General features: G+C 36.5%; 6 protein-coding genes across 6 annotated transcripts; 4 read left to right on the plus strand and 2 right to left on the minus strand.

The window, feature by feature from the left end:
* Positions 1–5532: 5532 nt before the first annotated feature.
* Positions 5533–7205, plus strand: GCK72_012831 (uncharacterized protein; the record flags this gene model as incomplete). The annotated part of the gene is made up of 4 exons (XM_003091769.2): positions 5533–5782; positions 6259–6599; positions 6687–6812; positions 6933–7205. The coding sequence occupies 4 exons, from the start codon at positions 5533–5535 to the stop codon at positions 7203–7205; spliced, it is 990 nt and encodes a 329-aa protein (XP_003091817.2).
* A 408-nt stretch (positions 7206–7613) lies between these two features.
* Positions 7614–10153, plus strand: GCK72_012832 (uncharacterized protein; the record flags this gene model as incomplete). Its single annotated transcript, XM_003091762.2, has 6 exons — positions 7614–7670; positions 8603–8799; positions 9251–9372; positions 9466–9521; positions 9622–10005; positions 10106–10153. 6 exons carry the CDS (start codon positions 7614–7616, stop codon positions 10151–10153), a joined length of 864 nt encoding a protein of 287 aa, XP_003091810.2.
* Positions 10154–10540: 387 nt separating this feature from the next.
* GCK72_012833 (uncharacterized protein) lies at positions 10541–12336 on the minus strand (the record flags this gene model as incomplete). The annotated part of the gene is made up of 5 exons (XM_003091771.2): positions 10541–10609; positions 10656–10871; positions 10989–11114; positions 11283–11527; positions 11991–12336. The coding sequence occupies 5 exons, from the start codon at positions 12334–12336 to the stop codon at positions 10541–10543; spliced, it is 1002 nt and encodes a 333-aa protein (XP_003091819.2).
* A 2922-nt stretch (positions 12337–15258) lies between these two features.
* On the plus strand, positions 15259–16881 carry GCK72_012834 (uncharacterized protein; the record flags this gene model as incomplete). Its single annotated transcript, XM_053729436.1, has 7 exons — positions 15259–15339; positions 15391–15494; positions 15541–15659; positions 15929–16194; positions 16242–16510; positions 16563–16760; positions 16809–16881. 7 exons carry the CDS (start codon positions 15259–15261, stop codon positions 16879–16881), a joined length of 1110 nt encoding a protein of 369 aa, XP_053584208.1.
* Positions 16882–17694: 813 nt separating this feature from the next.
* GCK72_012835 (uncharacterized protein) lies at positions 17695–21202 on the plus strand (the record flags this gene model as incomplete). The annotated part of the gene is made up of 6 exons (XM_053729437.1): positions 17695–17805; positions 17858–17965; positions 18080–18139; positions 19529–19643; positions 20400–20527; positions 20954–21202. The coding sequence occupies 6 exons, from the start codon at positions 17695–17697 to the stop codon at positions 21200–21202; spliced, it is 771 nt and encodes a 256-aa protein (XP_053584209.1).
* Positions 21203–22388: 1186 nt separating this feature from the next.
* GCK72_012836 (uncharacterized protein) lies at positions 22389–23882 on the minus strand (the record flags this gene model as incomplete). The annotated part of the gene is made up of 6 exons (XM_053729438.1): positions 22389–22590; positions 22643–22911; positions 22959–23224; positions 23482–23600; positions 23647–23750; positions 23802–23882. The coding sequence occupies 6 exons, from the start codon at positions 23880–23882 to the stop codon at positions 22389–22391; spliced, it is 1041 nt and encodes a 346-aa protein (XP_053584210.1).
* Between the last annotated feature and the right edge of the window lie 1270 nt (positions 23883–25152).

Consider the following 25152-nt stretch of genomic DNA (forward strand, 5'->3'; position numbering starts at 1 on the left):
CATAAGGCGCGGTACAAAAGATTTCTGACATTTCCACTATAGGTATTCTTGATTCCGGCTCTAACACAAAACTTCAGTCAGTTTCACAGCAGCTCACCCGGCCGCTGTTTTTTTAGTTGTTGGAGGCAAAGCTGACCCGAGGCCGCGGCCTTCCTTGGACGGCCGTATGACAGCTTTGCAAATTTGGCAAAATTCGAAACATTTTGTAGTTTCTAGAAGGTTCTGGAATCTTTGAATTCCCGCCGATATTCAAAACTTTTTTTGTAGTTTCTAGAAGGTTCTGGAATATTTGAATTCCCGCCGATATTCAAAACTTTTTTTGTAGTTTCTAGAAGGTTCTGGAATATTTGAATTCCCGCCAAAATTCAAAACTTTTTTTGTAGTTTCTAGAAGGTTCTGGAATATTTGAATTCCCGCCAAAATTCATAACTTTTTCTAGAAGTTTCTAGAAGGTTCTGGAATATTTGAATTCTCGCTGATATTCAAAACTCTTTCTAGAAGTTTCTAGAAGGTTCTGGAATATTTGAATTCCCGCCAAAATTCAAAACTCTTTCTAGAAGTTTCTAGAAGGTTCTGCAATATTTGAATTCCCGCTGAATTTCAAAACTCTTTCTAGAAGTTTCTAGAAGGTTCTGGAATATTTGAATTCCCACCAAAATTCAAAACTCTTTCTAGAAGTTTCTAGAAGGTTCTGGAATATTTGAATTCTCGCTGATATTCAAAACTTTTTTTGTAGTTTCTAGAAGGTTCTGGAATATTTGAATTCCCGCCGAAATTCAAAACTTTTTTTGTAGTTTCTAGAAGGTTCTGGAATATTTGAATTCCCGCCGATATTCGAAACTTTTTCTATTCTGGAATCTTTTGGAAGGCTCTGGAAAAGTCAGGCTGGAATTTTCTGGACGGTTCTTTTAATTTCTAAAACTTTCTAGAACTTTTCAGATGTATCTGGAAATTTTTAGAAGTTTCTAGAAGTTTCTGGAACATTCTGGAAACTTTGGGAAATTTCTGGATGTTGCTGCAAACTGGCTCAAACTTTTCGGAGTATTGTCTTAAGTTGCCAAGGGTGTCACGGGCAAAGTATTGGCCCCGTATTTTCAGTTGGAACCTGCTTTCCCGATTTTTGGGTTACGGTAGCTACAGTACCCCTTTAGGGGTATGTCAGTGGAAAATCTGCAAAGTGTCCCAAGGAAAAGTACGGGACTATAGAGTTAACAAATTTATCAACGTACTCGATCAGTGGGAATCTGAACCTTCCAAGGTATTCAGATTCGACTGTAAATGTTCAAAACTCTGTAACTACCGTAATCCTACAGTAACCGGCCCAACTTTTTTTGGGTGTCATGCTGAGGGGTCAAGGTTGTTACCACCCAAGTTTGGTCTCCCCTCGTTCTGTTTGGAACCCTTTTTCATTTTTTGGGTTACGGTAGCTACAGTAATCCTACAGTAATCTGACACCCGGGGTCCAAAAAATTGAAGCGCTCGGAGGTTCATGGTTATACCCCAAAGATCTTTTGGAACGGTTCAGAGAGAAAAAAGTTATTCAGGGAGAAGCGTCGGACACACAGACAGAACTATTCCATTAGTAGGAAGAAGATAAGGAGCTTCTTTAACTTTTGAACTTAGAAATATGTGAAATAGTTTTAGTTTCGAAGTATTCCAGAGAAGAGAGGCGGCATCGCCGCCGAACAGTCCAAAATTTAGGAAGCAGAACGTTTTGGATCAAATTAAACTAAAAGAAGATTTCCGTGTATATGAAACAAAATCTTTAAAGAATTTGAGGGAGGGAGGCGGCATCGCCGCTGATAAGTCAAAATCTTCAAAAGAATACTGTAAACGCATCTTTTGAAGATGAGAAAAGGAAATTCTCTTTTGGTAAAAGGTTTCTCAGTCAGGCAAAGAACACATTCCCTGTATTTAGTACAGTTAATTCTGAGACCCGTGATTTCTGAATGAGGAACTTTGTCGTAGCTCGGTTACCTTCAAAAAAGAAGCAAATTCTAGAATAAGAATTTGTTTAAATATGGCTTTAGTTTGCCATATTTGCCATATTCAGAGGAGGGTGGCGGCATCGCCGCCGATCAATCAAAAGTTGAAACTTTATATTTAGAGGATCGCCTGTCTATTGATGAGAGGGAAAATAGAGTTACCAAGTTCCTGTTCTTCTGAAGTAATTTATCGAAATCTTATCAGAAAAGTAGGAGTGTTTAAATTGTTCTCTCTGGAACGGGTTGCTCAGCTAATAAAAACTACCAACAATCGAAGAAAAGTTATAGGACCAGAAGAAAAAGAGAATTCTGATACTCCAATTTTTTGAACCATGTGAGAAGCGCCGCAGGCGCTGTAACACCTAGAAGGGTGATGTTGAGAAGGAGGTTCAGTCGCCGTTAGGCGACGTGAACCGACTGGTTGAATAAGAATTTGGGCACAAAAAATATATTAGAGATGTGTTTTATTTTCGAAATCAATATAAACAAAAGTGATCGGTTTCATGACCAAAATACCTGTATCGAGTTTTTGGTCAGAAAATTGTTCAGCTTTTTTGAAGGAGATGGAAAGTTTCTGTTTCACAGTGTTGTTATTTTTGTGAAAATTTGGGAAAAGTTGCTATGGGATCGCCATCGTAATCAGTTTTCTGTAAATTTGAGTTCCAAAGTTAGTGATACGTCACTATTCTGATAGTGAGCATAAACCAAATGATGCCAGTTCTAAAACATGATTCAGTCAAGTTACTTCTTCCAACTCTGAAAAATACGAGTTGTTTCCATTTCCATCTTCTACTTTCAGTCTAGAACAGAAAAAATGTAATCGCTCAAAGATCACAGACTGGTGATGTAATATGTGTATGGCTGGTCTGTTTGTAAAGGAATCCGAGCACAATTAAGTAACTGATTGAATGAGGCGGAACTGAATTCTCACACAATAGTTTTGAAGATGTCTGGAGATGAAGAATATTGATGATGATATCTAGGAAGTACGTAAAAAGCGGAAATGTGTGAATATTCTTTTTTAAAAAAACCCCGTTTCATCTCGCCTTTGAACATGCAAAACGGCGAGTAAGTGAGTTGCAATTTTGGTTGGACAAGGAAAAAAAATCATAATTTGTGTTTACAATCGGTAAATCAAGCTGCCGCAAAAATATACAGTAGCGAGCATAGGTGAGGGCAGATTCATACTTTCATGTGTAACTCAGCTGAATCGTGTCCGTTTTGCATAAACTTTTTTTTGAAAGATTGCTGTAATATCCAGTAACAAGAAAATATGTTTTTTGTAAAAGTTTCAGTTTTGATTTTTTTCAATAATTGATTTTTCCTGATCGTGATTTGAAAATTCGAAAAAAAACTTTTTATTTTTCTCTTGGAGTTATTTAGTTATTGATGGCAAAATGATGGAAAATGCTCAGATAAACAAAACATTATGTTGAAATAACTTCTGAAACCCTGAGCATCGTGCCAGAGCTCCAGAAGTCAAATATAGTGTACTCGGGAAAATCATCATAACTCATCAAAAAAAAAACTCCAAATTAGCCAAAACATGTATCAAAAGACGTGTTTTGAGTTCTTCTACAGACCAACATCAAAAAATTTTAATTTTAGAAAAAATAATTTTTCAAATTTTTTTCACTCAAAAATTATTTCATTCCAATTTTTTCCTGGATTATTTTCTAGCTATAAAACGAACAAAAAACACAAACATGTGTTTTATTATTTATGATAAAGAACTTTGCATGCAGTATTTGAAACGTATGTTCGTATAGCTAGAAAATATCGGAAATCCAGGAAAAAATTGGAGTGAAATAATTTTTGAGTGAAAAAAATTTGAAAAATTATTTTTTCTAAAATTAAATTTTTTTGATGTTTGTTAGTAGAAAAACTTAACAAGTCCTATTTTTGGTACTATTTTTGACCAATTTGGAGCATTTTTTGATGAGTTATGATGATTTTCCCGAGTACACTATATTTGACTTCTGGAGCTCTGGCACGATGCATACGGTTTTAGAAACCAATTCAACATAATTTTTTGTTTATCTGAGCATGTTCCATCATTTTGCCATCAATAACTAAATAACTCCAAGAGAAAAATAAAAAGTTTTTTTTTCGAATTTTCAAATCAGGAAAAAACAATTATTGAAAAAAATCAAAACTGAAACTTTCAAAAAAAAAACTTATTTTCTTGTTACTGGATATTTCAGCAATCTTTCAAAAGAAAGTTTATGCAAAACGGACACGATTCAGCTGAGTTACACATGAAAGTATGAATCTGCCCTCACTTATGCTCGCTACTGTAGTGGCTTCGGAACTTCGATATTTTCCACTACCAAAAATCAAACCTGTTTGAAATCGCACTTTTTGTGTTTCCCAATGACCACATATGGGTTCTGTATGGCAGTTTAGGTTATCTACCAAGTGCCTTTTTTTCACTGTTTTGGTTATCCTATTTATATTGAACGCCTTTTTTCATTTTAATAATTCGTAGTTTTCGGAAAAATAGAGTTTCGGAAAATAAAGATACTTGGCAAGAACAAAAACTGTCATGAATCAGTCGAATGCTTTTTGTGTATAAATATGTAGACTGGTAGACTGGTTGTGCGATAACGGAATAAATCAGTTCGATTCTTCGAATGAAGAAATATTGTTGTGGGATACGCCTGGAAAAAATACATGGCTAACACATTTTTACAATGTTTCTTCAAACTTTTTTCTTCACCAAATTATTTCCGCGAAGTTGGCTTTTTATTCCAATGACTGTTCTTTGAAAAGTTTTTCAAGTTTCGGAACTAAAAATTTTTCACACACACACAAACGCAAGTCTGTGGGAACTAATCTAAAAGTTCCGTAACTCTCAGACCAAATTTGAAAAAAAAGTCTGAAGTATTATAATTTGTCTGAACTTCTGTTCTGATTTATGTAGACATATGTATTAGGTTCTCACCTACTTCTTCTGATCAACTTCTTCTGATCATACGACCAAATTCATTATTCCCATCAGATCAAAAACACGAAAAACGTGCTTGAGTCCATATCCTTCCTAAATCCTTAACCTTTTCTTCTCACATTCTGGTTAAGCTTGAACTAATCCTTAGTAACCTAATCTTGGGTAAGGAAAAGTGCATGACGTATGAGTACTCGACCACCTATATAAACGAGTGGCTTATTCAGGAACTGATTACACCTTTTTCAGTGCCAGACTTTTTGATATCTGATAAATAGGTTCTTGATAAATTTCATAGCTTCTTGGAACAGTATAACATATTTTTCCTTAAATATGCATAACGACTTCTTTTGAATTTGATTTGTTAGTGCTGAATTTCAACGGAATAACTTTATTTTCCGAAAAAGCTTTTTTTAATACTGCCATCAACATATTCTGGAATATTCTGTAACTCCAGTTTCATGTTTTCTAAGATTCATGAAACAGTAATTAATGTAGTTTTCTCTCTTCATCGATGCGTCTCCTGCTTTCGACTCCATTACTGTTATTCGATTACTACATTATCTTCCCTTCTTCCCCTTCTCAACCTCCCTGTTTCCAGCCATGAATCGTCTCATCCAGTACGGTAGTACTGACGCCATTCCCTTCTACAATTGCTCATGGAAACCGGAATCCGAGTGGTGGAGTAATGGAGTACAACGTCCATGGTTAGGGTATCCAATCACTATATTCGGGATACTCATCGAGTTACTGTACATTCCAATTATTTGGATTATCTTCAAGACTAAATTGATTCGACATACCTGTTACAAGATTATCGTGTTGTTGGCAATCACTGATATGTGTGCAACAGGTGAGGACTTAGGATGGACTATGACTAGAAACTGATGAAAATGAATTGGCTAACCGATAATACTTTGCAAGGTGAATATATCAACAATTCGTAAAAAAACAAAATTATTTACTTCCTTGGTGAATCCGTAGATGTTTTTCAACTTGAGATACCTAGATTTTCTGTTCAGGGTTTATCGGAATCACGTCTTCCGCCTTCTGCCTAGGTGATATCAGTTTGAAGCATGTGTTCGCCTACTCGAATTTACTGATATTCTTAGACGTTTTTTGCAGCAAGCTATCAGTTTTTACCAAAAAAAAACACATTTAATATACTCAACCATTTTTAGGGGGCTTTTACAACAAAATAATAATTTCGCTTCCGCGCTCCGGTTCCGAAAATCCGAAAACCGCATTCAATTCTTTTTCTGTTCCACTATCTGAATATCTGACCTCAATCTAGTTCATGACTGATTTTAACTCTCTTTATATTTCCAGCCTGCAGTTGCATCATCACCGGAATCCTCTTAATCCAAGGAGCCGTATTCTGTGTCTACCCCACATTCATCTACATCATTGGCGGAATCGCTCTGTGCACTTGGTGTGGTGCTTGTGCCATAACTCTTTCCTTATTCCTCAATCGAATCGTCAGTATTGGATTGAGAGACTATGCGGATAATATCGAGAAACCAATGGCTTATATCACAATGGTTTTATGTGTGGTTTATATGTTTTACATCAGTTTCTTCACCACTCCCGCTTGTTTTAATTCCTTGATTATGGCATGGCCATCGGATCCGTTGTCAGAGAAAGAGCCGAGTCAAGAGGCTTCGAATTATGTGAGTTGGAGGAAAAACGAAGATAATAGCTTGCTGTTAAAAACGCAACTTTCATATCCTAAATCTGAAACCGTATTTTTCTTTCAGTACCGTAACTCGTCTCAAGCCTGGAATAATTGGATTTTCATCACTTGTATGGTATTCTTGTTCACAATTTATTGTGCGTTGGTCAACAAATTGGCAAGAGGACAGAATTCGAAGGCGTCGAGAGCGGTAAGGAATCTTCAAGCACAAAATTTTAGAAAAAATTAAGTTTTCGAATACAAACTGTCATGTTTCAAATATACCATATCCGATCTTTTCACAATAATTTAATAATCGTTTTGTCTTTAGATCTTCATCCAATGCTGCATCATCTGTTTCTTCAATTCATGCACTGCCATATTCTACAACGTACTTGCATTCATCACTCCATCACCAGCAATCCTCGTTTTCGGTCAGCTGTGTTGGTCGATTAATCATGGATGTCCTGCGTTGATCTACGTCACAATGAATGACACTATTCGGCGGGAATTCAAAAAATTGATATTCAGAGTGACGTCGACGAAAGTGGAAGAGGGAACTTCGAGTGCTGGCGTCAAAACGATGACTCAGTCTAGGATTTGAGGATTTTTAGATTTTTAAATGATTGACAGACTATTTTTCATACTTTAACATAAACTTATAATATATCTGTGAAATACTGATAATTTGATCTTGACATAAGAAAATTTAATAAATGATATTCCCATTTCAAACAGATGTTGAGTGTACATTAGAAATGCGACTACATTGGAAATAAAGCGCATGCTATTTGTATGCAAAAATCATTCGAAAATGTGTCAGTTTTTCTAGTCTATTTTGGTGTAGCATATTTTTCAGGGCTTTAATAAAAAATTTACTCTTACACAATTCTTTATTATTTTCTTGAAACATTATTGACGTGTTGATCAGTAAATGTCACATTCTCCAAAAAAGACGAATCAAATTCATTTCCATAATCTCTTCGTTCAAAATAACAGTCGGTTTCAATAAATGTCGACTACAAAGTGTCGTATTTGCAATGAGGAGACGAATGAGGAGGATGTTCAGGTAGGGGAAGAAAGTATTTGGCCGAACTAACAGATAAATAATGGTCTGAATTGTTCTGTTTCGGTAGGTCCATAAGACCGAATTTGAGTCATCTCAATTATTCCGTCTTTGATCTAGCAAGCTAAAAGAGTGTTTGTAGTTGTTTGTGAGAGATGATTTTAGGAAGCTTTGTAGTAAAAATTTTCAGCTAAAAAGTAAGTTCAAATTTCAACGATTATGTAAAAACCCTATAGCAATTGAACCAAATAAAAATCCATGTCCCCTTCAAATCAGTTTTCTAAAACAGAAAATGACATATTATTTTTTGCTGTTTCCTTAATGTTAGTTGACGAGACAATGCACCTTCCAAGGGTTGCGCATCTGTGATCGTTTCGATTTTTAAAATTTTTTTATTTCGAAGCTCAATATCGAACACGTTTCCTCGGACACTAAATTTTTTCAAAATTTTTAAGTTTTCACTATACTTGTAAATGAACGCATAGTTATTGATTGCTTATATGATAACATAGAAGACTCATTTCTGGTTCAAACATTAAATGAGCTGAAAAGTTTTTGTAGATTTGTACTTTCAAATCGATCCGACGCATAACTCGTTTCAAACTCAATATTATGATATGAAAAAGATACCGAATAGTTAATCTACCGGGGGATCTAACTAGAATGATTACTTTGGCACTTTAGACCGGTCCTCGTCACCTTAATCATCCGTAATTCGGTATGTAGTGGGTCACGGACATTGCAGACTTAGAACTCGCCGAGATCTGCATATTGGTATATTTTGCAAGTCACACTATTGAGTTGGAAGCTAGGTTTGCCAGAAAGCAGTAAACCAACTACTACATTTTTGCAGTTTCACGTTTCCTAAATCTGATCGGAAAATCAGAAAATTAGTGATCCATAGACTAAATTGAAAAAAACCAACTTAATTCCAGGAGCTCAGCTGCCACCACACATTCTGCAACCTGTGTATGACAGTTTATCAAGGAATTCTGTGTCCAGTTCGATTCTGTGAAGGTACTCGATCAACTGATGTGATTGTGGATGAGATGGAAGGGAACAGTGGATCACAGATCTCGTTTGGAGCTGCCACGTCCACATTGTTCAAAATTGATATGAGAGAGAAATTGAAGTGAGTTTATGTCCTAGGTTGTGGTAATGGGGTGCTGCGGGCAAACTATCAACATTGACTCAATGTTATTACCTTCTATGGTAAATTCTAATAGTGAAACCAGTTTTATGAAACGGGACTTACTTTCATAGCGCTTTACTTTTTCCTGTTTCTCGTTGCTCATGTTTTTGGGCAGTTTCGCTTTTTGGTAGTTGCTATAGAGACGATTCTCTCAAATTTCCCGATTTACCGCAGTGTTACACTTTGCTATTATGATTCAAATTTTTCTGTGATAGAAAAACTCGCAATTTTTGAATACTGTCGCAAGAAATAGGCGTTGCTGCCGCAAGGGGCGGGGCAAGCGATCCTTTCACAGAGAAAAAAGAATTCATAATAATTACACATGTAAATATGTTTCAACTTGCCCACATTAGTTTTCAACTACAGTACAAATTAATATGGCGTTACACAGATGCGAAGCGCGAAAGAAAGGACACGCATGTGAGAATATCGCCCGGATGGTTCTCACTCATTGTCGTCATCGTCTTTGTTATGATTGTCTCCTGAATCGAGTCATGTTTGCACTGGAGAAAAGTACGGTTTCTGGGAATTCATTTTTCAGGAATCATTTAAATATTTATATTAGTCGATAAGGTCAAAAAACGTATTTAACTTTGAAAATTTTAGAGTTTCCACCAAGATGTGCCATCAGCCGTTGCGCCAACACTTTGTCATGGTCGGAGGTGAGTGCGAAAACAATATTCAAAACAAAATGAAATCGTTTCAAGAAAGTGTGATTACCTAACTGACCCTATTGAAACATTACATTTTTCTCATTTGTAGATCCAATCAATGGCTTGCCACACGAATCAATTCAATCGTATCCATGAACTGGCTCAAAAACAATCGATAATGTTCATTCTGCCATGCGAGAAGCGTCCGAATGAATCGGAATTATTGATTGAATGTTATCTGTATACGAATGAGAATAATATGAAGACAATTGTCCTTCCGAAAGTGATTGTCGTTGTCGATGCGATCACTGCAATCGTTCAGTTGTTGAGAGTTTCCAGTTCGAAATCTCTCTCGGCAATTGATGTTTATGTAAGGAAAGCATGTACTGAGAAGAGAGGAAAATACAAGTACGAGAAGGTTCCAACAGATGGGAAAATGACAATTAAAGAAGCCGGATGGGCGGATAAAGCAGGTGGAGGAGAGGTCTCGAAGGTGGGAGAGAATTTACTGTTGCAGAAAGTTTTTTAAAAAGTTTTTTAAGGCTTTTATTGCTTTTTCTGTCAATTTAATTCTACAAGATATTAATTTTCAGGTGACCGTTGTAATCGATGCCGACCGTCAAATTGTTCGTCTTCGTTGATTGAAATGAAACTTTTAATGGACTGTTTCTAGTTTAGCATAAAGTCATTGTGTCAGGAAAAGTAAATGTTTGACGTGTTCAGCATACTGCCTACCAAGAAATTCAAGCAATTATTAGAGAGAAAAAAAGGTTTTGTTAGAACTAGATAATTGGAAAAGAAGACTTGCAACGGGCCGGGCCGGAAGTTCAGAACTGAAAATTTTTTTTTTTCGAAATTTTCCGATTTCTTCTGTGGAAAAACTTCTTAAGACTGATTTTATGTAGGTTTCAAAGGTTTTTGAGAAATACTCTTAAGAAATAATATGAAATCACTGACTCCTCCAGAGGGGAAGACTAGAACTTCAAAAAGTGAAACAGAAAATAACTATCAGAAAATTGAAAATCGAATCAAATCTTCGATTGGCTTGTTGCCGTTGTCTTTCCCACCGCTGCACTCGAGGTTCCATCTTCCACTTTCTGAAATTTCCATTTATTTTCTTCTCCCACCCCAACGGTAACCCACTTGTGTCAAATGAAGTCTGAAAACCAATCGATAGAATTCCCTTCGGATAGTGTCATTCATCGTGACATAAATGATAGCTGGACACGCATGATTACACGCCCAACATATCTGTCCAAATGCGAGAATCCATGGAGCTGGAGTGACGATTGCAAGGGTGTTGTAGACGAGAGCAGTGGCTGTGTTGAAAAAACAGATGATGGAGCATTGGATGAAGATCTGGAAATAGGTAGAGATTTGTGTTTCAAGGACTAGAGAATAATGTACGATTGGTTTCATGCACGTTTCGGATTTGCTGGTACAAATTTTTATCAATGTTACATCAAATTTACCTACCGCTTTCGACGCCTTTGACTTTTGTCCTTTCGCCAATCTCTTCACCATGGCGAAATAAACAGAGAATAATACGAACATACAGGTGACAAATATCCAGTTGTTCCATGCTTGGATAGTGTTTTTGTACTGAAATTAGAACGGAAATGCGTTTAAGAGCGGAATTGAATACCGTGTGACTTTAGTGACTTTAATTTTAGTGGGTAACAGTAAGTTAGTGGGACATTGCAAAAAAATACATGAAAAAAGTTTAAATATTCAAATCCAGGCGACAACGTTTTCGTCCCGCGCACTCACCATAGCAGCCGCCTCCTTACTCGGTGTCTCTTCTGACAATGGGTCTGGTAGCCATGCCATAATATCCGAGTTATAAGCAAGAGAAGGAGTGAAATAATAGATGTAGAAACCATAGGAAAGAACAAATGCAATTGATGAGTATGCGAGTTTCTTTTCGATCACATCTGCATATTCACGGAATCCGATACTGATGATACGGTTGGCGAAGAGGGATACGGTAGCTGCACACGCCATGCACCAGGTGTCTGGAAATATAATGTTTCATCGGTTACTGACAAAACTGGAAAAAAAGCAGACTTGCAAAATTCCGGGCCGGCCCGGATTTGAATTTTTGAACTTTTTTCACTACAATTTTTTGTCCAAAAATTTATTTTCTGAAATTTTTTCATATTTTTCCTCAAGTATATTTTTCAAAAACCTTTGAAACCTACAAAAAATTGTTTTTAAGAAATTTTTTTCAAAAAAAATCGGGAAATTTTCGAAAAAAAAATTTGAATTTTTTTCAGTACTGAACTTCCGGGCCGACCGGGCCGGGCCGGGCCGGGCCCTAGAAATTTTCATTCCGGCCCGGCCCGGCCCGGCCCGTTGCAAGTCTGGAAAAAAGTAGCCAGCCGAATTTTCAAAAAGTGTAACCAAATTACTGTTACAGATAGGTAACAATAAAATGGAAACTAACATCCCATAATGGACAACTAATTCCCAACTCACTCAATGCAATGCCTCCAGCAACGTAGGTGAACGTCGGATACATACAGTAGACCGATCCAATTATAAGCAATGGTCCAGTGATCAAACAGCTACAACACGTTGCACTCATATCAATCATCGCCAACATCACAATAATTTTATAGCACGGATGTCTGATTAGGTTGGTCTTGAATATGATATAGATAATTGGGATGTACAGGAATTCTATAAAGGTTCCGAATATAACCAACGGCCATCCAAACCATGGTTTCTTGACTCCAGTTGTCTCCCATTCTTCAAACGATTTCCAGGAGCAATTGTAATATGGGATAGCATCGACACTACCGTACTCAATGATACGGTTCATATTCTTTGGATGGGTGAATTGGAAAGCTGCAAATCAGTTTTTATAGCCCAGCTAAAAATGTCAACAACACCGTCATCGCCTGGATGGGATCTTGGTGGTCTTGTTTTGGCATTGAAGAAAGAAAAGCAGATCACACGGAAGAATATATTTTCTAAAGAATGCAACTTCGTCACGGTCTAGTCTTCTTTTATTTTACCTTCTTATTATTTGGGTGGTGACAAGATTAGGGATCTAGGGATTTAGGTTATTTGGGTACGAGATTAGGGAGATGTGTGAGTCAGAGGAAGTGAATAAATATGAAAAGACCGATTGTCGTTTTTTAGAAGCAAAAGGGGATAAATAAAGATTTCTGAAAAAGGGCAAAGTATGGGAATATTCATATAATGCGTTCTTTGTAAGACTCGAGCAGCAGAGGCACTCCGGAAAGTTCGGAAAGTTTGTTATATAAACATGTACTCTGGGTCTTGGGTAACTCATATACACAATATTGGATTGCAGCTCCGGGTTACTGTAGTACGGTAGGTGCTAATATGACAAAAGATGAACTTTTTGAGAATTGATCGGGAGAAGCCCGGAGCTGCGACCCAATATTGTGAATACGTGTTGCACATGTCATCATATACGTTTTTTCGGTTGCAGCAAAATCATATGTCTTGCTGAGTTTAGCGAATTTTTAATGGTTTGGGAATTCCGGCTTCTGACTCCAGTAGTGAAAACATTTTAATAAGAAAACTGTTATATGGCCTCTGGACTGTCTGCTCATATTCAATAACTTCAGATTTCTGCATCTGTTCTCCTATTCTGACTTCCTGAACGATAATCTGACTATGAGACTTTGTTATAAATGACCATACACAACTCAACCTTTCCAAACTTTCGCTCGCTTTCCCATCCCAACATTCAACTTATGTTTCAGAAGTTGCATATTTACATAGCACTTCAAATTTCGAAATTTCCAATAGCTTGCTCATTCGTTTTTCTATAATTTTCATAATTATTTTCTCTGGGTTTAGGTTATTTGGGTACGGGATTAGGGAGATGTTTGAGTCAGAGGAAATGAATAAATGTGAAAAGACCGATTTCATTGGATACAAAAAGAGAAAAATAAAATTTGGCCGACTGCAATAATATCCACACTGCAATAATATTCTTATTAATACTAAAGTTGGGTATCTGAAATTGTAAGTTTTCTGTTTCAGAAAAGTCATATCTCTTGAAGAATTCAAATAGTTTTGCTAGATCGTATACGGCTAACCGACACTTAGCAATTCCGACATTTCGCTACTACGACGTTTCGCAACCATAAAACTAGCAATGATTAGTCAAAAAATGGGTCAGATAACTTGTTTTTCTATTTAATTGTTTCCAAATATGTTACCAGGCCCTTTGGTTCTCAACATTATCAATGGACAAAAATTTGCAAATGCGGTGTGGTTGCGAAACATTGTGGAGTTTAAAAAAGTTTAAAGTATTATAAAACCAAAAACTAAAATAGTATTCTTATTAAAACTCGAATAAAGTCGGATATCTGAAACTTTTTAAAAAAATTCGGTTGCAGCAAAGTCATATCTCTTGATGAATTTAATTAATTTTAATGCAAAAGTGGATTTCACATAACCGCAACAAATTTTTACAAATTTTTTAATTACGGAACTGAATCTGAATTTTGTGGGGAATTTCGACTACTGACTCCAGTTGTGAAAACTTTTAAATAAAAACTGTTATATGGCCTCTGGAAAGTTTTATATCTGCTCAATAACTTCAGTCTTTAGTCCTCATATTCTGACTTCCTGACCGATGTTCTGAAACCATGTTACAAATGACTATAGAATAGACAACTCGCTCTCTCCAAATTTTCGTTTTCCAATATTATGGTTTCATTTTTTTCTGTGCTTGAGAAGATCGCGCCGCACACACGCGGCCACTCCCATTTTAACGCTGCCTTCCATCTTTCAACACTGTCGCAAAAAATGGGCGTGGCCGCCGCGTGAGTACGGCGCGGTCTTCTCATGCACAGAAAAAAATGAATTCATAATATTCAAATTGTGTTTCAGCAGTTGCATATTTTAACGTGGTACATAGCATGACACTTATATTAGCATCCATGTCGTTTTTCTTTCCGTCTTTTTATATTTTCCATGATTATTTTTACTAAAATAGTCTTGTCTGTTCTTCCCTCAAGTACAATGTAATTGATTCCGGTAGGAAGAATTCTGTAAACTTTTTCCGTTTCGAGTTTGAGGTTATGATATCGCATAGAAATGAGACACTACTGAATGCAGTGGTTATGTATATCAAATGTTTTGAAAATTCAGTAAAAATTGAAACACTGAAACTGTGTATCTTGTAAACATGTTTCAGTAGGGTCACTTATTCTCACTCTTGTTTTTCATCTACTTTTTCTCCTTTATCCATATCGTTAATCAAACCGGTAGCTCTGAAATTTTTGAAAATTTCAAATAAGTTAATGATTATTATATTATCTGCTGGTCACCATCAGAGCGATTACCACAAACTTTGATTTTCAAAAAAGGATCATAAAAAGAATACGACATTGGAAATTTTTCGCGACCATTTCGGTAGACAGCTGAATCTCTGTTTCAAAATGTGTTTTTTCTAAGATAGACTTATTCCTTTTACTTTATGTGGTCCCCCCATTTCTTTGTCAAAATGAAGCAGAATTTTTAATTGTAAAACATTTTTTTACGTGCAAATTCATCCTTTGCAATAAAAACACACAAGAAATTTTCTGTTTTCACCGTGACCATCCCGACAACTATTCCACTTTTCCACGTTGACCTCGCCCCGCCCCATTTCTTTTTTATACTATCAATCGATAATCTCCTCATTATTATTATTTTTAGCCCATCCCGTTGATTGAATATAATTTCAATCTGTCGTTTTATAAAACTAAACGGACAAATGGAAAGTATGGAAGACTTCAAATCAAATGACACAGTACAATCAACCCGATCTGATGATAGTTCTGATGAGGAATTTATGGTTAGTTTAGTTTTGAAGTCTAAAGAAGATGTAAGTGATAAGAGATTTCAGTCGAATATGGGAATAACCAATTTGGTGCCTTCATTTGTTCGTGATATGTGTACGAAACCACAAAATATTGAACTAAGAGTCTGTTATGACGCTCCAACTCATCAGTAAGTGAATTTGAATAGAGATTTTCAGGAAAAGTTATAATTTCAGATCAGCTTACACCTACTCGATCACGTGGGAAGATGATTCAGAGGGGAAGGAGAAAAAGATTTTGGAGGAAATCAAGAAGACAACTGCTCGGAAAAATAGTTTTGAGAAGGGAGTCAGTGGTGAGTATGGTTCAGGAAATAGTAATCGATCAGATAACATTTCTAATTACTTTTCGGTGATATTCTAAATATGCGAAGAAACATTTTTTTACAGTTTCAACTTACTGTATTGAATACCACCCCGTATATTCCATTCGTTCCTAACAACAATGACGGAGGTTCATTTAGACGTAAATGAAAAAAAGTTCCGTTTCAAAGATTCTATAGAATCCTCCAAAAAAATTTTAACGGATTTCTTTTTTATCCTACATCATGTCGAATAATTCCAGCCCATCTCGTTCCGACTACTGTCACCGACAGTCTCATCCACCAGCCTCTTCCCTACCCTCCTCCAGTTTTTGCAATTTGTGATGGTCCATGCAAAAAGTCGTTTCCATCGAATCTTCTGAATACAATCGGAAGATGTGGACACTATATTTGTGCTGCATGTTATGGAATCGTCCGAAATTCGGATGGAACATATGGATGTAGTTCAGCACATTGTAATTGGGAAGGAGAGACGAGAAGTGATGCAAAGAGATTCTTTCGGGAAGAGGTTCAGTTTTCGACTGATTAGACACTCTTAAAACTTTGGAATTTCAGATCTGTCCGAAACAGAGACAACGTGCTCGTGAGATGAAATCTCTCGGAATAGATGTGAAATCAGCGTCCACGTCGTCATCGAGTAAAAGTCATTCGAATTCGATGAAATCATCTCCAATTAGTCAGAATACTTGTGGATATTCAGATGAGACTGACTGTATTCTCAAGTCTTCCAAATCTTCATTCAAACTGATATTTCCATCGAAAAATGAGATTATCGGAGTGAAATTAATCATTTTGGAGACGATCCAATTCGATGGATCACAACAGTAAGTGATTGATTTTGTGAGGGACTTCTCAATCATTTTTCAGTTTATCCAGAAACGTTGCCGAGTTGGAATTCCAATCGACTACTAAAATCAAGAAGGCAATCAGTGCTCTTCTCTTCCAAAAATTCAATAAATTCCCGCCTCCTGGATTACTGTATCACGTGGAATTACAGCCGAATATGAAGAGGAAAGTCCGGAGAATTCGAAGCAAAGAATACGATTCGATGGCACTTTTTGATTTCTCTCAAATGTAAAAGATTTCAAAGAATTTCTGAATTTTCAATGAGATTTTTTACAGTGCCGAGTACATTGTTTTCTTGATGGATTTCGGTGGTTTTGTGAAGGATGGATCGGAGATCAATTATTCATAGACAATGCAGAATTTTTTGATCGAAATGAAGTTTTATGACGTGTTTCACCTTTTTCATCAGTGATTTTTCGTTTAGATTTAGAATACACGACTACCGATTGAACCTAGCAACTTTCAAAAATTCATCACCAAAGTGAACACTGAGAAACAGAAAATAATTCAAAGTCATTCTGCAACTTTCCCACAAACAAATCCCCTCATTGCATTATATTGATTCTCTGCTTCGTCACATGGTGCATCGTCTGCAGCTCCATTCGGCTGACTCTCAAAATTCCAAGTCGGTAACTAGTAGTCTGACCAGGTGAATTCCTGAATTGCAGGGTCTGATTATTACCTGATCCGTGTACTCGAGTTTCTTGCTGTTTCAAAACAGTACAAAATGTGACTTGGATGAATCCGATATCAATTAATCATAGAAAAGATTAAACTTTCAGGAATTTTGAAAATTTTTTAAAGGAGTTTTTTACGTGGGACAGCTTCGTTTTCTCGTTCACAAATATTCTTGAACCTAGAAGATATAATTAATCCAGACTTATAAGTTTCTAGAAACAGACACTACTCTAGTCTCCAAATACGAAAAAATGAGATGTTCACTTGTAGTCTCACAAAAAATAATTGAGAGCAATGAATCGTTTCCAAGGTTTCCATGCTCTTTTATGTTTTATGAGCACACATATTGAACAAGATATTTCTGTTTCCCTTGTTTCATTTCGTAATTTCATTCTCATCATTCCTTATGCTACATCGTTCTATATTGATGCTAATTATTCTTCTGAAACAATCAACTTCTAATCCCAATTCCGTTTCCAAATCCATGATTGTAACCTACGGGAAACCTTTGAACTACTCATTGAACTACGAAACATATCCAACTAATCTCTGGGATGGTTGTGTGAGACACTGTTATTCATTGGATAGCTGTGTGGTAGGAATCTAGAAAAGGAAAAGGGGGAAATACCTAGAAAAAATAATTGCAGGCCGCCCATTCCCCTGTGTCTCCAATAACCTGCGAAATATTCAATGCGAATCTACTTTGGTCTGTGAAGAGAATGAATTCTAGTCAGGAACAGTTGATGGCAATCAAGGTGAGATTTTACAGTATCGTATTATCTCCTTGCTAAAATATTTCAACATTTATCAAGTTTCGGAAACACTAATTTTTTGCGAAGGGTTTATACATTTTCTATAACACGTTTCAGATCCACAGCCCCTCCACCATCTGCCCAGTCTCTATGGATTCAGTTTTGTCTTATGCAGAGGTAACTCACCATCATTACAGTATCGTGCAGTAAGATATACGATTTAGCCTTTTTCAGTAGAAAATGACGAACTTTGCGACGGTGTTACAGTATCACTGATTGTCCCACAAAGAAAATTATGTACATATACACCATACAGAACAAAAGTAAAGCTTCATTTTTGTAATTGACAACTTTTTTGTACGGACACTCCCTATCAAGTTACATATCGACAAACTACCGTAAAAACTGTAATAGAAGCGCCCCTTTATTAGAGGCGCCCCTCTAATAGAGGCGCACCCTAAAAGGCGCTTTGAATAACAGTGGCGCACCCTCTAATAGAGGCGCCCCCTCAATATGCTTGAAATATTTTTTCTGGTTTTCAATCACTATTTTTTAATGTTTGTCAAAAAAAACAAGGAAAAACCCAATTTTTTCGTTCAAAATACTGCAAATTGTGGGGTTTTCGTATAATTTTGTCAGTGAAAATCTTGGTTTGGTTGAAAATTGATGATGGAGAGCTCGAAAAATAGCCAAATTGAAAAATAAATAGCCAGGTTGAAAAATAGAGGCGCACCCTCTATTAGAGGCGCCCCTGTAATAGAGGCGCACTTTCGAAAGGGGGTTGAAAAATAGAGGCGCATGCGCCTATATTACAGTTTTTACGGTAATTTGTCCCTCAAATCGTTCCAAAAATAGAGTGATTTTTGAGCTATCCCCTTAAAATGATCATAACTCTTTAGGAAGTTTCCGTACAAAAATGTTGTCAACCAAAAAAATGAAGCTCTTCCTCTGCTTCGTATGGTTTACATGTAATTTACTTTGTGAGACAATGAGTGGTACCGTAAGGCCCTCTTAAAGTCAGTCATTCTCCACTGAAAAAGGGGTAATTGAATATCTTACTGCACGATACTGTATGTATGTCACCAATATTCCCTCACTTTCCCATCAGGGTTCCTCATCCGATCCTTCAAGTGACTACGACTATTTCATAACTCAAAACGATCCGGAGGACACTTGGTATATTTCTTATCAGAGTAAGGAGTCCGACACTTTCAGTATTAGAAACAACTGTTGAATTGTTTCAGAGGTATTAAAATGTCAAACGGGGTGGCAAATGTTTCGGAGACCACTTGGTTATTGGTGTATTCAGGTAAAGTAGTATGTGACAATAATTTTTTCTGTTTCATTTTCCACATTTATCCCTCAAATTGAAAACAATTTACTACCAATGCTCAGGAGGTTCGATAGTAGTGTAAAATTTTCATGAAAATTGGTTCATTTTTGATTTTTCCCGCATCACTCGGTACGCGCGGAATACAACAGGACTCTGTTTCAACCCCTGCTTTAATTTATATTTGAATCAGAGACTTTGATAAATTATACTTAGTTGAAATACATTAGTTTCAGATATTCGGAAGTCCCAATCAATCCTACATTCATTCACAAGCCGAACAACTGTGCTCTCTACAAAATGCTCAATTGTCTGGACTGGAAACACAAGAAGAAAGAACATTTGTGATGGGTATGCGAGATATTTAATTTAATTTATTAAACGTTAGATATACAGGAATGTAACCGGAGGTAAGGGACAAAGGAAATGAGTAGTATGATTAGTCAAGGCATTCCAGATGCATAGGTATTGCAATCGAAAAAAAGGTTATGGACCTATTCACAAGGTAGCAAAAAAAGCAACAAACTATTTTTTACTAATAGCAAAAATAATTGTTTGTTTTTTGATGCTTTGTGAATAGGTCAGCTAAGAGCTGTTTAATATTGTCTTTTAAGAAAATTGCAATGTTATCATTTTTATGAAACAGAAAGCTCACGTTTGTATTTTTCACCGTTCAGTAGTTCTCAAAATCCATCACAATGCACTTGGATTTTCACTTGAAAATATTTTATCTTTCTCATTGTTTTGATTTCTGCAAATATAAGTAAACAGGAGCCTGAAACAGGTTTTGAAGTAGAATCGCACCGTTGGTATTATCTAAAACATTAAAGGCTTCATGAAAATGTAAAACTTTTCCCAAGAACTTGATATTGAAATGAATACATTTTCAAAAACTAGGCATAAATGACTAGACGCTCCGATTTCCGACAAGTTCATCATTGAAATATTTCTTGTTTCTAAAATTGCATTTGAAAAATACTCACTAGTCAGAATTACAAAGCCGATCATATTGAATACCTACTCGCCGTGCTTCCGGGAGTCGTTTCTATATTATTAACGAAATTCAAATTTCCATGAGAAGACCTTCCTGAAACATTAAATTTTGAGAAACTGCATTGTCTATCATTGGATCAAATTACCCGAACTTCTCAGCCTTCTGGATATCAGGAGTACGTAAACCGGAATGTATCGAAGATGGATGGCAAACTATTCCTTACTGTATTGATTATATTCAGGTGAGTCACTTTTTCTTGCTGTTTCTGAACAGTAGCATAAATAGTATACCGTAAATACTGTATTATAACGGCATGCCGTTATATTTTTCAACCGGCTCCCAGAGAAATTTTGTGGTTTCAGAAACTTATTAAAATTTACCGGAAAAACTTTTTTTGGGAGTTAAATCGGCTGATCAAGAAGTTGCTAATCACGCTGCTTATAATCAGAACCAAAAAAGACATCGGGATGATCACATTCATGAATTCTGAATATAGATGGGGTGCCGTTATAATACAGGTGCCGTTCTATTACAGGTGCCGTTATAATACAGTATTTACGGTAGATGGGGTGCCGTTATAATACAGGTGCCGTTCTATTACAGGTGCCGTTATAATACAGTATTTACGGTAACTGCACTTTGCGGCAATTTTGAGTAAACATTTTAGGAATTCACCTGGTCGGACAACTATCTTACCAACTATTCTGGAATAGTTTGGGATCTGAATCAACCGGATAGAAACACTTCTGGATATTGGCAGAACTGTATGCAGATATGGATAAGAGAGGAATTTCAGTCACCGACTTGGAATTTTGAGAGTCAGCCGAATGGAGCTGCAGACGATGCACCATGTGACGAAGCAGAGAATCAATATTATGCAATGAGGGGATATGTTTGTGGGAAGGTTGCAGAATAACAGTGAATTATTTTCTGTTTCTCTGAATTATCTTTGGTTATGATTATTTTTAAAGTTGCTACGTGCGGTTGGTAGTCCGGCATTCTAAAGCTAAATGAAAAACCACTGATGAAAAAAGTGAAACACCTCATAAAACTTCATTTCAATCAAACAATTCTATATTGTCGGGTACATTCTATTATAGACCCCCGTAAGATTAGGTTATACACCCCCCTGGGTAAACGTTGGAATACACCCCCACAATGCGTGATTTAGTCATTTGGATGGGGGTGTTTATTGGAATGTTGGGACTATATTATGAACATTCTATTATAGACCCCCACACATTACAATATAACCCCCCAAATTTCAATCAGATGTGGGGGTATATATTGTAATGTGAGCATCATTTTGATATAGGCCCCCCAATGACTGAGTATCATTGTTGGCAGTCAAATTGAATATTGATTACACTCAAAAATAATTATTTTCATTCGATTTTTCTTCGTTTTTTTGGGTTTTCTGTGCGTTTTTCAGCAGTTTTTCGCTAAAACTTTAAAATCTATCTGTAGGTTAAAACTAAAACGTCGATTTATGCTGAAATTCCCCCTGATTTTCCACAATTCTTAGGCTTAGGCTGAAATTCCCGTATCATTCTATTACACACCCCCTAAGCTCAGCGCCCTGGAAGTGGTGATTGCCTTAAAACAGGACACCCTGGAGCTTGCTCTCGCCCCGCCCATAAGCTTAGCGCCCTGGAAGCTGATTTTCCTTAATTCTTAGGCTTAGGCAGAAATTCAGGAGACATTCTATTAAACACCCCCCGGGGGTGGTATACCAACATGGCGTTTTGGGGGCGTTTATTGATACACGTGGGGGGTTATAATAGAAGATTGCCTGGTGTTTTGATATGAACCCCCACTTTCCACTGTGGGGGGCTTTAATGGTTTCATTATAAACCCCCACACTTTCTGTTCCATTATACAACCCCACAGTTATAACCCCCCACTTTTCAGTTGGTGGGGGGTGTATTCCAACATGCGGGGAAGCTATCGGTGTGGGGGGGTATAACCGAATTTTCCCATATTGTCTATGAATAATTGATATCCGATCCATCCTTCACAAATCCACCAAAATCCATCAAGAAAACAATGTACTCGGCACTAAAAACAATGAAATTGAAAATTCTGAAATTCTCTGAAACCCTTCACATTTGAGAGAAATCAAAAAGTGCCATCGAATCATATTCCTTGCTTCGAATTCTCCGGATTTTCCTCTTCATATTCGGCTGTAATTCCACGTGATACAGTAATCCAGGAGGTGGGAATTTATTGAATTTTTGGAAGAGAAGAGCACTGATTGCCTTCTTGATTTTAGTAGTCGATTGGAATTCCAACTCGGCAATATTTCTGGATAAACTGAAAAATGATTGAGAAGTCCCTCACAAAATCAATCACTTACTGTTGTGATCCATCGAATTGGATCGTCTCCAAAATGATTAATTTCACTCCGATAATCTCATTTTTCGATGGAAATATCAGTTTGAATGAAGATTTGGAAGACTTGAGAATACAGTCAGTCTCATCTGAATATCCACAAGTATTCTGACTAATTGGAGATGATTTCATCGAATTCGAATGACTTTTACTCGATGACGACGTGGACGCTGATTTCACATCTATTCCGAGAGATTTCATCTCACGAGCACGTTGTCTCTGTTTCGGACAGATCTGAAATTCCAAAGTTTTAAGAGTGTCTAATCAGTCGAAAACTGAACCTCTTCCCGAAAGAATCTCTTTGCATCACTTCTCGTCTCTCCTTCCCAATTACAATGTGCTGAACTACATCCATATGTTCCATCCGAATTTCGGACGATTCCATAACATGCAGCACAAATATAGTGTCCACATCTTCCGATTGTATTCAGAAGATTCGATGGAAACGACTTTTTGCATGGACCATCACAAATTGCAAAAACTGGAGGAGGGTAGGGAAGAGGCTGGTGGATGAGACTGTCGGTGACAGTAGTCGGAACGAGATGGGCTGGAATTATTCGACATGATGTAGGATAAAAAAGAAATCCGTTAAAATTTTTTTGGAGGATTCTATAGAATCTTTGAAACGGAACTTATTTTCATGTACGTTTAAATGAACCTCCGTCATTGTTGTTACGAACGAATGGAAATTACGGGGTGGTATTAAATACAGTGAGTTGAAACTGTAAAAAAAATTTCTTCACATATTTAGAATATCATCGAAAAAGTAAGCAAAAATGTCATCGTTCCCTTAACCAAACTCACCACTGACTCCCTTCTCAAAACTATTTTTCCGAGCAGTCGTCTTCTTGATTTCCTCCAAAATCTTTTTCTCCTTCCCCTCTGAATCATCTTCCCACGTGATCGAGTAGGTGTAAGTTGATCTGAAATTATAACTTTTCCTGAAAATCTCTATTCAAATTCACTTACTGATGAGTTGGAGCGTCATAACAGACTCTTAGTTCAATATTTTGTGGTTTCGTACACATATCACGAACAAATGAAGGCACCAAATTGGTTATTCCCATATTCGACTGAAATCTCTTATCACTTACATCTTCTTTAGACTTCAAAACTAAACTAACCATAAATTCCTCATCAGAACTATCATCAGATCGGGTTGATTGTACTGTGTCATTTGATTTGAAGTCTTCCATACTTTCCATTTGTCCGTTTAGTTTTATAAAACGACAGATTGAAATTATATTCAATCAACGGGATGGGCTAAAAATAATAATAATGAGCAGATTATCGATTGATATTAGAAAAAAGAAAAGGGGCGGGGCGAGGTCAACGTGGAAAAGTGGAATAGATGTGGGGATGGTCACGGTGAAAACAGTGGGTTTTATGTGTTTTTATTGCAAAGGATGAAATACAGTACGTAAAAAAATAAGTTTAACAATAAAAATTTTGTGGCGAATCGAGGACGAAGTAACTGGATAAGTCTCTTTTGGAAAAATACAGTTTGAAACAGAGATTATTTGTGTGCTATTACAATTTCTTTGCGCTGCACGTACACGTGTAATTATCAGCTGTCGCAGTTGCTAAAACTTGCTAAATGACTATCAACATACGACTTTCTTTTTCTCATAAAAAAATTCTCGAAATCAAATTGAAGGGTATCTGATTGTGAGTCCAATTTATGGAACTCGGTCCTCGTAATTAACAACGAGCCCGCCAAATGAAGGTCAATAATGCTGAAATAATGAAAACTTAGTACACAAGAATTCCATATCTTTCTCAATATTCGGAAACGAGAAAGAATTTTTACATTTAGGGTTTGTATACGTTTTATCGAAGATATAGATCACAGTCGATTACTTCTATAAGAAACCTGAGAATATTTTGTCATCTCATTGAAACACATTATTTTTAGTATGTTTGGACAGTGGCCTCCCTTGTGTGTCAAGATTATATACATAACTATTTTGAAAACATGATCCATGTTCGGTGAATACATCTAAGATCAGGATGATCTGTATTACGTCAGTTTTGTGGTTCTGTATTATAACTGCTATCACAATCAAACCACAGAGTTTGTATTAATTTGAGTAAACTGTTACCACTTATCTCTTCTGATTGAAACAACTTTTTTTTTGAAATCTGGTTGAACACTTCAAAAAATTTTATTCTGATATTCTGAATCTTAACCAACTGTGTCCTCACCTCTCATCTTATTCCAAACAACACATTTTTTTCTTTCCCTCCTTTCCTTTTTCATATGCCCGAAATAAAAACACCGTTGTCATGCACTTCCGTTTTCAAAAGACATTTCCTGTGTTCTATGCATTTTTTGCACTCTTCTCATAGACAGAAGATTAATTCATTCTGCAAAAAAGACTTCACATGAGATTGCAATTTCTACTATTTCAGCTGGTTCATATCTCGGTTAGTTCAATTGGAAGATATTTTACGGTCGATATCAATAAATTTAGT

Source organism: Caenorhabditis remanei, chromosome IV (genome assembly GCF_010183535.1).
Source record: "Caenorhabditis remanei strain PX506 chromosome IV, whole genome shotgun sequence".
Classification (NCBI taxonomy): Eukaryota; Metazoa; Nematoda; class Chromadorea; order Rhabditida; family Rhabditidae; genus Caenorhabditis; species Caenorhabditis remanei.